Source organism: Lissotriton helveticus, chromosome 7 (assembly GCF_964261635.1).
Source record: "Lissotriton helveticus chromosome 7, aLisHel1.1, whole genome shotgun sequence".
Taxonomy (NCBI): Eukaryota; Metazoa; Chordata; class Amphibia; order Caudata; family Salamandridae; genus Lissotriton; species Lissotriton helveticus.
Genome location: NC_136068.1, coordinates 1058616960 through 1058631186, shown reverse-complemented (window position 1 = coordinate 1058631186; position 14227 = coordinate 1058616960). Strand labels below are relative to the sequence as shown.

The 14227-nt window shown below is 45.7% G+C and overlaps 1 protein-coding gene across 3 annotated transcripts in view; it reads left to right on the top strand.

Moving 5' to 3' along the window:
- The window catches only part of DNAH17 (dynein axonemal heavy chain 17), a 12633448-nt gene that overhangs the window by 2256246 nt on the left and 10362975 nt on the right, over positions 1-14227 (top strand). For all 3 annotated transcript variants that reach the window (XM_078653923.1, XM_078653924.1, XM_078653922.1), the window contains exon 14: positions 4153-4299. In XM_078653923.1, coding sequence (XP_078510049.1) covers positions 4153-4299 — 147 coding nt within the window. The remainder of the gene's footprint in view (positions 1-4152; positions 4300-14227) is intronic.

Sequence of the window (14227 nt, the reverse complement as noted above, 5' to 3'; positions counted from 1 at the left end):
CACCCTCCTCCGGAAGTGGGGACTGCTGTGGGACTCTATTCACAAGGTGAGGAATCCACTGGCAGATGTATCTATCAGAAGAACAAGTTACTTACCTTCGGAAATGCTTTTTCTGATAGATACAATATCTGCCTGTGAATTCCTCACTGACCCACCCGCCTACCCGTTGTCCTCTCTTCTATGCCTGAGTTACTGTAATGTATATATTTTTCTTGTCAAAGGTAATGTTTATTGCAATTTGTTTTCCTGCATTGGTTTCACACTATGTGTGTTATCTTGACATTTGTTTACTGTGTATACTGTGTATATATCTGCTGTCATCGGTCCGTCCATGTGCCTCGAAGCCACGGAAAAAAGGGCGGAACTGATGTCATCACGCGGCGTGGGCCTATTATGGTGTCGGTGACGTCAGCAGAGTCGCGCGCGATGCCGTGCCTCTGTGATGTCGTCCACATCGGCGTGAAGCTACAATAAGAATTTCTGAATGTTGCTGACGCAAGGGGATATTCACAAGGTGAGGAATCCACAGGCAGATATTGTATCTACCAGAAAAAGCGTTACCGAAGGTAAATAACTTGTTCTTCGGTGCTACTGCCCTCAGGTAACATGTTTTATCAGATAAGGCATTACCATAGGTAAGTAAGTTGTTCGTCAAGTTGTGGGAACACATGTATTCATACCCTATGAAGATGGGCTGCAACTACCTCCATCACCTTTGTGAACACTCATGGAGCTAAGTTGAGGCTGAAAGGCATAACAATGAAATTTAAGTATACCAGCCCCACCATGAACTGAAGGAACTGTATGTTGAACCACACGACAGGCTTATACCAGTATGTGTCCTGTAAGTCCAAGGACACCATCCAGTCCCTGGTACCCAGGCCCAAAAGACCTGGAGCAGGTTCAACATTTTGAACTTTTCCTTCTGGTGAAAAGTGTTCAGAAGCTGAAAGTTTAAAATTTGCCCAAGCCTACCGTCATTTTTGGCCACTAAAAATAGCAGTATTGACATCCCCTACCCTTCTCTGCCTCCTGGTCCCTTTCTGTGTCCTATTTGGCCACCAGAAACTGAACTTCCTGCACCAGAGTGTTGTAGTGATCTGCTGAAATCACAACAGAAAGAGGTGGAATGCAAGGTGAAAATGGAAGAATGGGCCGACGTTGGTAGCGAAGATCCCACTGAATAAGTCGGCACTAGGTGTGCCCCACGAGTAGAAGTCTGACTGGGTTTCCTGGGGCTTCTGGTGGTCAAACGGCACTCCATAGGGAGCCGGCGATTTCCTAAAAAGATGAACAGCCTTTCAGAAGTTCTCTAGCTATTGTAGGGTTGACGATAGCCTGGGAACTCTGAACTCACCAAGACGAGCCAAGGGATTGATTTTGCTACACATGATGGAGTGGTAGTCAGGCTTTTTGATTAGGGACTGCACAACTTCTCCCTAGAGGGGGAGTGGACACTACAATGACGTAATACTAAAACTTCGTGACCTTGTGATGAGACTTGGCTCTCGACTTCGGATTCAACTTGCTTGAGAATGGAGACTTCGAGCAGGACTGAAACCTGATGCAGGAGCATCTCAGTAATTTTGGGGTTGGTTTTCAGCTTGGCTTGGAAAGCTTCCTTCTCTACTTAATTTGTTTGAGAGCGTGATAAAGCCTGCAACTACCACAGCACTGATGGATCTGTATATAGGAGCAGTAGAGATGGGGGAGGTGCCTGAAGTTTAGCAGAGGTGGAATGACAGCGGCAAGAAGCTGTACATAGAGGTGGCTACCCTGTCACATTGTAGTTCCCAGTGCCCGGAAAGAAGCAGTTGCACGTGGCAACATCTTAGGCTGCTCTAACAAGTGAGCTAAGCAACACAATCCAAACTAGGATCCAAGTGCATCACAGATGTTGGGAGTCAGGTGAGCTCTCAAATTTCTTGAAGTGGCAGATGCAGTAATGTCAAAGAATGTGACAAGAGAGGTGAGGAAAATTGAATTTTGCCTTGTCATGTGTGCCTACGTGTTCCCCATCCTATGTAATATGTGCATGATTAATATGCATATATCCCCTTATGATCGATTAAAGACGCAATTATAGTTGTGTCCAACGTTAGTATGTCAGTTATCCGGTCCCCGTGAAAGCAACGTGAATTAGGCTTCTAGGCCTATGTTGCCAACGTTTTACATTATGCCCGTTAGACTTATCGAATTGTTCTAGGCCTCAAAGGGCCTGAACACCAGATTCAAGCTCCAGTCTCCTGAAACCACTCCGAGGAGCGATGCAGCCCCTCCCGCATCCCTGACCCTTCGCTTACTTCTTGCCGCGCAGCGCGGTGCCCGGCCTGGCTCTGCCTGCCTGTCTGCCAAAAATATGTTATGCCTCTAGTTATCAGTTCAGCTCCCCGTCTTCACATTCCTAAGCTAACGAACCGCATAAACATCTTCAGCTATAGTCTAGTCTTCCTGTCTCCATGCAAGTGAATTACTGTATTAATATCCATAGAAGATTCATAGCACACGCAATACACGGAGAATATATGCATGCACCAGCCTTAGTGTCAAGTAGCCTTTGCTCTGATGACTTTTAGATTCTATCAACATGTACTCCAAACACAAGATACCAGATATGATATAGGTACATGTTGTCCTGACATCTTAGGCTTTAGTCTCCTCTTCTAGTGCAGAAGTCAGAGCCCCCAGCTCTCCCTAGTTACACGTCATGGCCCGTTTGCGCGCACCAGTAGGTTAAAGGTTCCAGCTGCCCAGGTAGCCCCCTCCATGTATCCACCCATTTATGACACTTCTGTGATGTTCTCATCACATGTCTTTGTGCACGCCCTGTACACGCCTTCTTTGTACGCCCATTTGTTCTTATCTTACGTTTGTCACTTGTTATGCCTACTGTATTCAATGTAATTGTACTGTTTTACTATATATATCATGTACTGTTAATGAAACGTTGCAGCTGCCATTCCATGCCATTCCATGCCATTCCATGCCATTCTATTTCAGGCTGTTCCGATCCTGTCCCTTCCCTTATGCCTGATTAAAGCCTGTTAAACTCAGATACCCCGGATCCTGCCTCTTATTTATTGAGCTATCTGTTTTATTTAATGCATAGAAAAATAGTACCGGTAATTAATTATTTATTTACCACAGAGGACAATGATCAGGTCAGCACTTCTTGCAGGAGCTTGTATGCTGCTCTGTGTGGTGCAACTCCAGCACTTCTGCCATGTGTAGCACATACAAGGACCTGTTCTGCCTTTGAACTCAACATACACATGTGGTAGAAGGACGTGGCCAGCATATCACAGCACTGGAGCAACTACCACGGGTTGTTCCAGCTAGTCCCAACTATGCAGGCAGTCCTGAGTGAAGCCAGAGCTGGCCAGGTGGGTGCTTATTTCAACTTAGTCCTTCTTCCTGAACGGACTGTTCCTGAACAATGTTTGCTGATGCTGACAGTCATTTTTTTCGAGGGGGTGGAAACCAATTACCTCCATCTACATTCAAAATAGGTTTGCCTCATGTTCTCCTTGCACTTCTTTAAACTGAGGGCAGAGTATCCCACCCTCCATTGTAGGTTTTACATGCTTTAACCATAAAATGCAACATTTGTGCTGTATTTACATTACCTCATTGACTACTAGGTTCATTGATGCATGCATTGTGATGGGTTACTGCTGCTTATTATGCAGCCCACTGATGCATGATTAGTGTGTGGCATTTGCCAGGCCTGTTGATTGGTGCAGTGTGTGGTGGTAGCTACACTCCTTACTAGCTGCAGTGATACATGCTTTGTACAGGGCAATTATACCTTTTACTAGGCCATTGATGTACTCTGTGTGTGGAACTGATGCCTGCAATTGGCCATCTAGCTTGCAGTGTGGCCAGTGATAATATGTTGGCCCATTGAGGCATGCACTGTTGTACTGTTGACGCTCCATGTTAGGATCTTTGATACATGCACTGTGTGTGAAGCCACTGAAGCCTATTGCTATTCCACATTGGATTGTATAATTGCAGTATTGCTCAATGAAGAGACTACATCAAACAATATACACTGAAAAATAAGTTGTATGTATCATCTTTGCCAATGCTTGTTTCAAGGTATTCCTCTTGCAATTTTCTGACTAATTTTCCTTCTTCTTGCGTTTGTAGCTAGTGGCTGTTCTACGAGAGGTAAAGTACTTGCATGCTCAAGAGCAGAAAGAAATTCCAGAAAGTGCTGGAAAGTTCTTCGATCAAAACGAAACCTTCCGTAATTTTGTGTCCAATCTAGAACTCATAGTTGGCTGGTACAATAAGGTGCGTAACATAAAACACAACAACACTGAAAGATGTGAAATAAATGTAACCTGATGTTTTGAAGCAAAAATATGTTGTTTGATTGGAACTCGTCATCATTGGTGTTGCAAAGTCATCCTGTGTGCCATTTGCACCCCCCATTTTTTGCTGACTGGTACTTGTGGTAACTGTAGGGGTCTGGCTTAGTATATTGTGCAGACTTATTTAAGTGAAGCACGTCGCATTAATCCAGACAACCCTTGTGGTGATTTCAGTGGCCTTAGACAACCATAGAACGCTCTCTAAGTGGCAGCCGTGGAGAGCAGCCTTCAGGCTTGTCCAAACGGAATGTTAAGCAGCTTGTTTTACCAGATCTAATCATGTAGTGTAGGTGAAACGAAAAAGAACCACACAGTGTATATACAAAAATATGCATATTTATAATACAACACTAACACATTGGTGTATCATCTAACTGGAGATATTGTTGTGTAGTTCCTAGGAATCCCCCAGGACCTGCACGTTTTGGATGACCTAAACTGAGGGCATGGTGTCCCAACCACTTCCGGACATCCCCACAGGATATGTCAGCCATTAGACCAGCTAGCTCTACAGTGCCACTACCACCCTCCTGTATTCTACAGTGGTGAAGGTAGTTTCTGGCAACGACTGAACATGACAACCCTGATTCCTCAGGGATCGTGGAAAACAGTACAGTACTTTTCACTCAGACACTCGTGCTAGATTTCTCTCAGAAAAAACACAGGATGGTGATTAGGACGTTTCAATAAGTATTTATTGGTCCAGCAACAGCCTTGTGTAAGACATATGTGCTGCAACAATCAGGAGACAGAAGCATACGAAAGAGATTGCTAATACCAATATCATAAACAGTAGATACATTACTATCATAGTGCTAATAAGATGAACAGTAACAGTTCAGATAAAAACAGTAGCACTTGCATCTTCCAAAAATGCTGCCCTCGGTAATTGTGCTAAAATGTACCTAGCCTAAGTTGGATGTGTAGGTATATGTGTATTCCGCTATTTGTGTCTGTAGCCAGGAAACCCCTAGGGATGAACCAGCCCCCTCACCTGATGGTTTAGAATGAATTACCCTGTCTCTGCGTCGAGGATGACAACCTGTAAGGGATGTCAGACCGATACGTGTCGGCGATTCGGCATGCAGGACCCCATCTCAGCTTGGAAGGAATTCTCTAAATTGGAGGGGGAATGAGGGTCTTTTGTACTAAAGTGGTCACTCCAAGGTTTGTTTCTAGAATCAAGATGTTTTTAAAACAATCATGGATGTTTTGAAAACAATCATAAATGTTTTGAAAACAATCATAAATGTTTTGAAAACAATTACTAATGCTTTTCTAAATAAATGTGATCATGCACAGCTGGCTGTTGGCCAAGGATGAAAAAAGTGGTGACCTTTATGCAGAATAGATCTGCCATACCTGGGGACATGTTTATGTACGTCAGGTACAGGGATTATGATAGAAGACGAAGAGCCTGGTGTCGAGTGACAGGAGCAAGCTATTAGGTAAAAGGTCACCTGTTTAGAATTGTTATTGTCGTGTGGATGGGACAATGTATGTAAAAATGGGGTATACATGACAGGACTATCCTAAAAGACATGACAATATCAAGACAAATACACAACAATACTAAAATTCCAAATAGGTAAGTAAGCACAATACGGAGTGGTCTCCAAGAGGATACGAAACCATACACTAAAAAAGTGGAATGGACTTGGAGCAGAAGACTCAGAAGATCTGGGGACACAAGGAACAACTCAAGATAAGTATCCAGGAACCTCACAGAGGTTGTGTGCAGAGTGGAAACAGCTGTGTACTCAGAAGTCAACTGGAAAGTTGTGGTTGCAGTTTTGAAGAAGGACGCTTCACAGTGGACCTTGAAAAACCCCATTGAAGACAGAAGGTTGGAGAGCCACTCTACCTGTGGATACCCCAGGAACCAGGATACCTACATCAGGGAAGCCGGGTGCATAGATGTGAAGTGATGTTGAAAACCGCCATTAACCACAGTGGAGGGCTACAGAAAAGATGCAGCTAGTGAAGACTATGCAAGAGTCCGGTGGAATCCAAGGGGGAATTCCTGAAGTGAAGAACCTGCAAGCAGAAGGGACAGAGTATATGCCACTTGGAGGTGACCAGGAGGCACAGAAGTGCAATGCCCACCAATGTCTGAAGATGCAGGAGTGATGACGGTGACCTTGTTGCTGCAGCTGTGAGGACCAGGCAATGCTGAGGAAGACCAGGAGCTGTGCATTAGCTGTCCCACATTGGAAGTTGAGAACCAAGGGGTCGATGTCTGGCAGGACCACCAACAAGCTTGGCAGATGCAACAGGCATGGGAAGTGATGAACAACATTGGGACCAGAAAAGTCCAAGGGACTCACCACAAACAGGAGAGTCGGAGTAGGCCCTGAACAAGCACGGGATCCCACTGAGGCAGGAGAAGACCCTCGAGAGGACCCACAGGCCGAAAGCACAGGAGTCTCAAGAGGAACTGGAGCAACTCACCAAGAAGGAAGGCCCAACGTGCAGAAGATGCAGCGAAGACGCTAAACTTGGCAAGAAAAGATCCTGGAGGCTGGAGTTCTTAAAGCAAGAAGATCCTGGAGTGCAGAGACACCAAGCATTGGCAATGGCAAGTCGACATGGTGCATAGGTGTTCGGTCGCAGCGGTTTCGAAGAGGGATGCTGATATCAAAATTGCAGAGAGGACAGGTCAGGCCTCGAGGGGTTGCAGAACCACCACATGTGTTGCTGAGACTTTCAAAGTCTGTGGGAAGTCAGGAGCAGCTTTGTTATGGTGCCTGCAGAAGACCGTTCAGAACAGCTTCCATAATAGTGCTCAAATTTTCCAAGCACGGGCCTCTACTTGAAAGGAATCTGCTTTCCTCTTCACGTACACCTCCCTAGACAAATTCACTTCCCTTTCTCTCGATCAGTCACTCTCAGCATTAAAGGGCTTGAAGTCCTGTTCCCCCTTCGACCCCTGCTCGACTACTGTGCTAACAATGGGGGCCCAATATATATATTCTACAGTGAACAACATATTTAACACCTCGTTGGCAACGGGTGTCGTTTTTCTGGTCTGGAAAAAGGCAAAAGGGCTCCTGCTGCTGATAAAACCAGCAGCTGATCCCAAGCGAGTGATAAATTAAAGGCCCATCTCCCTTCTACCTGCCCTCTCAAAGATTCTGGAAAAGGAAGTCGACTGCCAACTCTCTTACTACTTGGAAGACAATAAACCATTACACTTCTCATTTCAGCAGGGAGACCATGCTCCTTGAAGTGGTTGAACACGTAAGGAACACTCTAGACATGGGGGGGGGTCACAGCCATTCAGATACTCGTGAACCTCACAGCAGCTTTCGATACCATGCCCCACTCTAAGCAGCTTGAGCACCTTCAAGAGATAGGGATCAGACATTCAGTCTTAAATTGGCTATGATCATGTCTGGATAAGCGTACTCAGGAAGTATGGTTGCCTCCTCACACCTCACAAGCCAGAACCCTGACTGGACGTACCGCAGGGCTCGGCTCTCATCCCCACCCTGTTTGATATATATCTTACGCGCTTGGCTACTCTAGCTGAGTACCTGGGTGCAAAAGTCATCTCTTGTGGATTACATGCATCTTCCTTTTTCTTGTAAGAAAGGAAGTGACTAAGATGGGAAGGTTATGTTTCGGTGTCATGCCAGGGTGTTTCATTGGTTGGACCTGCACAATCTGAGGTGCAATCCGAAAAAAACAGATCTTAATTTTCGGAGATGGCCTCACAATTTAGTGGAAACCTGCTTGCCGAGTGATATGCCGCAACCCGGCTGCCCCCAAAATTGTGTGAAGAACTTAAGGATTAAAATTGACAGCTCCCTCTCCTTCCAAGCTCAGATTCAAGCCCTTGCTGGCTCCTGCTTCAGCATGCTCTGCATGTTAAAAAAATGCTGGTAGAAAGGTGGTGCAGGGCCTGATCACGATGCAAATCGACTATGGGAATGCTCTTTACCTCGGTCTCCCTGACTATCTTCTCAATAGATTGCCGGTGGTGCAGAACTCGACGGATAGACTGCTACCCAGTCTTCCACCTAGGTCTCACCTGTCCTCTCATTTGAGGGCCCTCCATTGGCTCCCTATAAAAAGAGGGTTGTCTTTAAGGCTATGGTCCCTATGCATAAGGCCATGCAGGTTATGGGCGTGGTCTATCTTAGAGAGAGGATCAGCGAAAACATTCCAGCACGCACCATGCGATCTTCCTCTACACGCCTTACACGAGTGCCCCGCATCAACTGCCTTAGAATAGGCGGGAGATCCTTTTCCTACTTGGGGCCACTCAATTGGAACAAACTTCCATTAGACCTTCGTTTAGTAAACAACTTGTACATCTTCAAGAGCAAACTTAAGACCTGGCTCTTTAAACAGTCAATGTAGGTGTCCTGGTCAGTTGCCCACTGCCTGAGCGCCGGGACACACTGTCGAGTTTCCACGCGCTTTACAAACCGGACTTACATAACATAACAAACAGGGTAGTGACTTCTTCACTCCAAGCGACATTACTTTGGGTGTCCTTGATGCCCAGAGGTCTGTTGAAGATGCCCAGAAACAGATGATGAAGAAGGCTTGCAGAACACCGAGACCAGGAACAGCAGGAGTCTTCATTTGATGCAGTTTCAATTCCTGGCGAAGTCCAAGTGGCCAGACGGTCAAAGAGTGACGTGACTTGAGTCTTGTCCCACATCGAATCTGAGGACCTACCCACAGGTAAGCCCTTTAATACCCTAGGGAAGGGGTTAGGGCAGCTCAGGGGTCCCTCCCAGAGGAGTGGTTGGACAGAGGGGAGGTACTCCCATGTGCTTTGTCTAGTTTCACACCAGAAAGGGAGCCAGGGCTCCCTGAACTGGCCCAAACCAGAGTTTGCAAGGAGGACACTAAATATGCCCTTCAAAACAGTCTAGTGGCACTTGGAAGCACCCCCACTCCAGCCCAGTACACTAATTCCTGTCTGGGAGGTGGTGACCCCTCCCTGTGACAGGAAACCTATTGTTCTACCTTCTCCTGCTCAAGCTCAGCTCAGCAGCAGGAGGGCAGAATCATGTCTGGGGTCAGCATCAGCACTAGCTAGCTGGAAGACCCTTTAAGGCTGTTACCAGGAGTACTGGGGGCTTCTGGAGGAGTCTCACAGTGCATGGAATCATGCCTCCAACACTGGAGGAACAGCAGGGAGTGAGACCTAGGAGTAAACAAAGAGAGAGAAACACTTTACTGTGATGTTCAAATCCTAACTATTCCTTGCTAACAGGCAGCATTACAGTAGCAAACTTATTTCATTGTATATGTATAACTACCTGTAAAACAAAATAGGTCGGCTGTAAATGGGGTGAGACCTGAGGGTAATCACAAGGAACCAGCATGATCCTATTATAAGGAAATATAATGTCAAGACAAAGAATTAATGGTTCTTCTCATTCAGATTTCAGATAAAAGATGTATATGTGCCTACCTTCCATAGACTCATGCTTGTCCCTTACTAAACTGTAACAGCTTAGCCCTGGATACCCCCAACTGATCTCCCCTAAAAATGAAAGATAACACAGAGTCCAGTTTCAGTTACAGATCCATATAGTCCTATATCAGTTCTCTGTAGTAAAACACCCGCACTGGAAATGCTCTATGCCATGAGCTCCATACAGTATTCACAAGTACTTTGGTATCAACATAAACCCATCTCCAGGAAAAAAAAGGGTTTGATACTAACCGCTCTTAAGGTAGTTCCCACTATTACTTCATAGTGAGATGAAAGGATTCCAAAAACAAAGAGTTAACCCACAAAAGTGAAGTCGGGCTCTCGCAGTTCCCTCGCAATGCAAGTATATACTAAGCAAAGAGTCCAGGTACAAATAAAGGTTCTTTCTCCCGCAAGAGACCACAGTGGTTGTGTGTCTCGCCAATGGGGGAAAGCAGGCGTATCCGATCTTCCACCTGCAAGAGACCACAAAGGAAGCGGGCGTCTCGCCAACGTGGGGAAAGCAGGCGTACCTGATCTTCCACCTGCAAGAGACCACAAGGGAAGCGTGCGTCTTACCAACGGGGGGAAAGCGGGTGATAATCTCGGAAATCTCCAGGATTCACGTAAAACAATTCAACAAAGCAGGTGGTGGTGCATCCACACCCTTACCGTCTGGATTCTCCTAAGCAGCAAGAATGTCAGGAATAATAGGCGTCTTTGTCCGGACGCCATTTTGAGTTATACTGCTCCGTTGACAGTACGTCTGGGAGCATGACTGCGTCAGTGCATTCATTGGTAGCGCAAATGGCATGATGGGAATTGTAGTTTCGCCCTGTAAGCCCGTGTCCATGTCCCGCGCTATCGCGCCTGATGAGCCCTGACAGTACATCCTCCCTTCGGAGAGTACTGACAGGAACAAGGACTATCCGGGAACCTCCGGTGAAAAGCCGCCACCAGCCTGGGCGCATGAACAGAAGAGTCTGGTTCCCAAGAATGCTGTTCAGACCCATAGCCCTTCCAAGAAACCAAATACCATAAACGGTTTCTTGATATCTTAGAGTTCACAATCCCTTTTACCTCGTATTCCAAGTTTTGATCAACCCATAAAGGGATCGGTCGCCTCTTGACTGGACAATGTGAAGGTTTCAACAGAGAGACATGAAACACTGGATAGATACGTAAATGTGTAGGTAAACGCAATTTTACCGCCACTTGCCCTACCTTTTGTAAAACCCTATAAGGACCAATGAATTTGGGATTCAGAAAACTGTGTTTCTTGAAACAAATGTTTCGTGAAGAGAGCCAGACCAGATCCCCTTTTTTGTTCTCCGGAGCGAGTCTCCCATGTTTATCGGCCTGCCTCTTGTACATATATTTGGCGTGTTTGAGATGTTGTGTGGTGTCAAGTAGAGTACGTTTAATGTGTGTCAACCTCTGCTGAACTTCTGGGAGTTTCAGAGAACAACTGGGGGTTACAAATGGGACGAAACGCAGGAGAAACCCATAGGAACTTTAGAAGGGTGAATGGGGAGTAGAGCTGTGAAGAGTATTATTATACGCAATCTCTTATATCCATAACCAGTCCACCCAAGCCTCCTGTGTTTGTGTCCACATAACATCGCAGGAATTGTTTGAGTGTTAGGTTCAACCGTTCCGTCTGTCCATCAGTCTGCGGATGAAAACTGGTGGACAGAGCGGAAGAAATGTTCAACCTAGCACACCAAACTTTCCAGAACTGTGCCGTGAATTGAGTGCCCATGTCTGACACTATGGTACGGGGAAGCCCATATAATCTAACCACATGAACCAGTAACAGACTTGTTAACTGCCCTGCGGTAGGAAGTTGTTTACAGGGGACAAAGTGTCCCATTTTAGTCAAATAGTCCACGACCACAAGTATGACCGTATGCCCTTGATCTTTAGGTAACCCAACAATAAAGTCAACTGACCATCGTTCCCAGGGGTTGTCTGTAGTGGGCATAGGTTGCTACAGGCCTTGAGTCTTCCTGTTATCGGTCTTCATTTGAGCACAGATACCACAACCGTGTACCCAAAGAAAGATATCTCTTCGAAGAGATGGCCACCAGAACTGCCGTAGTCTGTTTTCAATGTTTTTTTGAACCCCACCATGTCCTGCTCAAGGAAGGGTATTACACCAATGAAAGGCTTGTTGTCTAACTTCTTTGGTAGGTAATAGTACTTGCTTGCCTTTCATGGGAATACAGTAAAACATCTTCTATTCGGGATGATGTTTGAGCCAGTCTCTCCAATTCAAAGTTTGGATCCTCCTCCTTATTTTGTGAAGGAAATCATCAATTTGAGTCACACAAACCACTTGATGTGGTTCAATGATTGCTCATGCAGGATTTGAGATTTCTTCCATCTGGGTATCTTGTCTAGCTAAAGCATCTGCTTTCTTATTGTCTCTTCTTGGCCTGAAGGTGATGACAAAATTGTACTCAGAGAAGAACATCATTCATTGGAGTTGTCGAGGAGTAAGTTGCCTAGCTGATTTCATAAACTGCAGATTGCGGTGATCTGTGTAAACGGTGACAAGGTTCTTTGCCCCTTGGATCCAATGTTTCCATTCAGAAAAGGCGTTCTTGATGGCCAACAGTTCCTTTTCTGTGATAATGTAATTCTTTTCAGCGCTATTCAGTTTGTGAGATATGAAGGCAACAGGGTGCAACTGTCCAGTAGCGGGATGTCTTTGTGATAAAACAGCTCTTACTGCTCCACCAGAGGCGTCGGCTTCTACTATAAAGGGCAATTCGGGATCTGCGTGAGCCAAGACAGGCGCAGAGGAAAAAGCCGCTTTCAAGGCATCAAAGGCAGTTTGGTCTTCTTCATCCCACCTGAAAGTAACATTCTTTCACAATAATCGTGTGACAGGTGCCACCAAAGCTGAAAAATGATGTATAAAACGCCTATAAAAATTGGCGAATCTCAAAAAGCATTGTATGTTCCGCACAGTCTTGGGGCTGGGCCATTCCGAAATGGCGGTTACCTTTCTTTCTGCCATAATCTGGCCAGCTGGAGTGAGCATTACTCCCAAAAACTCCACAGTAGTAACATGGAATTTGCACTTGCTGATCTTGCAAAAAAGGTGGTTCCTTTGCAAGGCTCGTAGCACGATCCGAACATGATCTTTGTGTTCTTTGGTGTTTGCAGCAAAGACAAGGATGTTGTCTATATAAATGACCACAAATCGGTCTAGATACTCCCGCAGAACATCGTTCAAAAAGAACTGGAATGCGGCTGGGGCATTGCAAAGGCCAAAAGGCATAACAAGGTATTCATAAAGCCCATATCTGGTCTTGAAGGCGGTCTTCCACTTGTCTCCTTCACGCATGCAAACCAAGTGATAGGCCCCTCGAAGATTGAGTTTTGTGTATATCGTGGCCCCCTTTACTTGTTCCAGCAAAACCGAGACAAGAGGAAGTGGGTATTGATTCTTCACTGTGATGGCATTCAGTGCTCTAAAGTCGATACATGTTCGAAGCTCCCCATTGGCTTTCGGAATAAAAAAAGAGGGGAAGCTGCAGGTGACCTTGAAGGTCGAATAAACCCCAGAGAAAGATATTTATCGATATACTGCCTCAGATGTTGGTTCTTGGATACGGTCAAGGCTTAAATCCTGCTGCAAGGAACTACAGCACCTGGTATGACATCTATTTGGCAGTCCTATATCCGATGCCGCGGTAATTCTTCAGCCATGCTATCACTGAAGACCAGGGAAAATTCTTGATAGCAATCTGGGAAGGCCACATCTTTCTCCGCAGCTGTGGCAATGTGATGACGCAAGGATAAGGACTTGGATGGCACAGTGGGGGGGTAGATACAGTGGGTGGAACAGAACTCTGACTCCATTTTTACATTCAACGTAGACCATTCCACGGAAGGGTCATGCTTCCGAAGCCAAGGCAACCCCAATATCTTTCCATATTGGGGAGCGTGGATGATATTAAAGGTAAGGAACTCGCAATGATTATCCCGGTACCATAATTCATGTTCCTTAGTATGAAACCAAATAGGACCAGACTCCAACAAAGACCCTTTGCGGGATGTTCTTTTTAATCAATTCCACTCCCAATCGCAGGGCTACTTCTTCATCCGTGATGCAACCAGTGGCCCCAGAATCCACCATCACATGAATTGGTATTTTGTATTCTCCTACTACAATCTTCATGTCAATAATGAAATCTTCAGGCTTGATATTGACTTCATTTTTCACTGAAGGGATTTCACTTCTGCTCAAGGAGTTTCCTTCTTTACTCCTCAAACACATCAGTTTTCCGACGGCTGGTCTGCAGCTATCGCGGCTAATTGGCCGAACCTAGGACGACTACTCTTAGGTTTAACAGGGCATTTGCGTAGGAAATGCCTTTTTTTCCCACAATAGAGACAG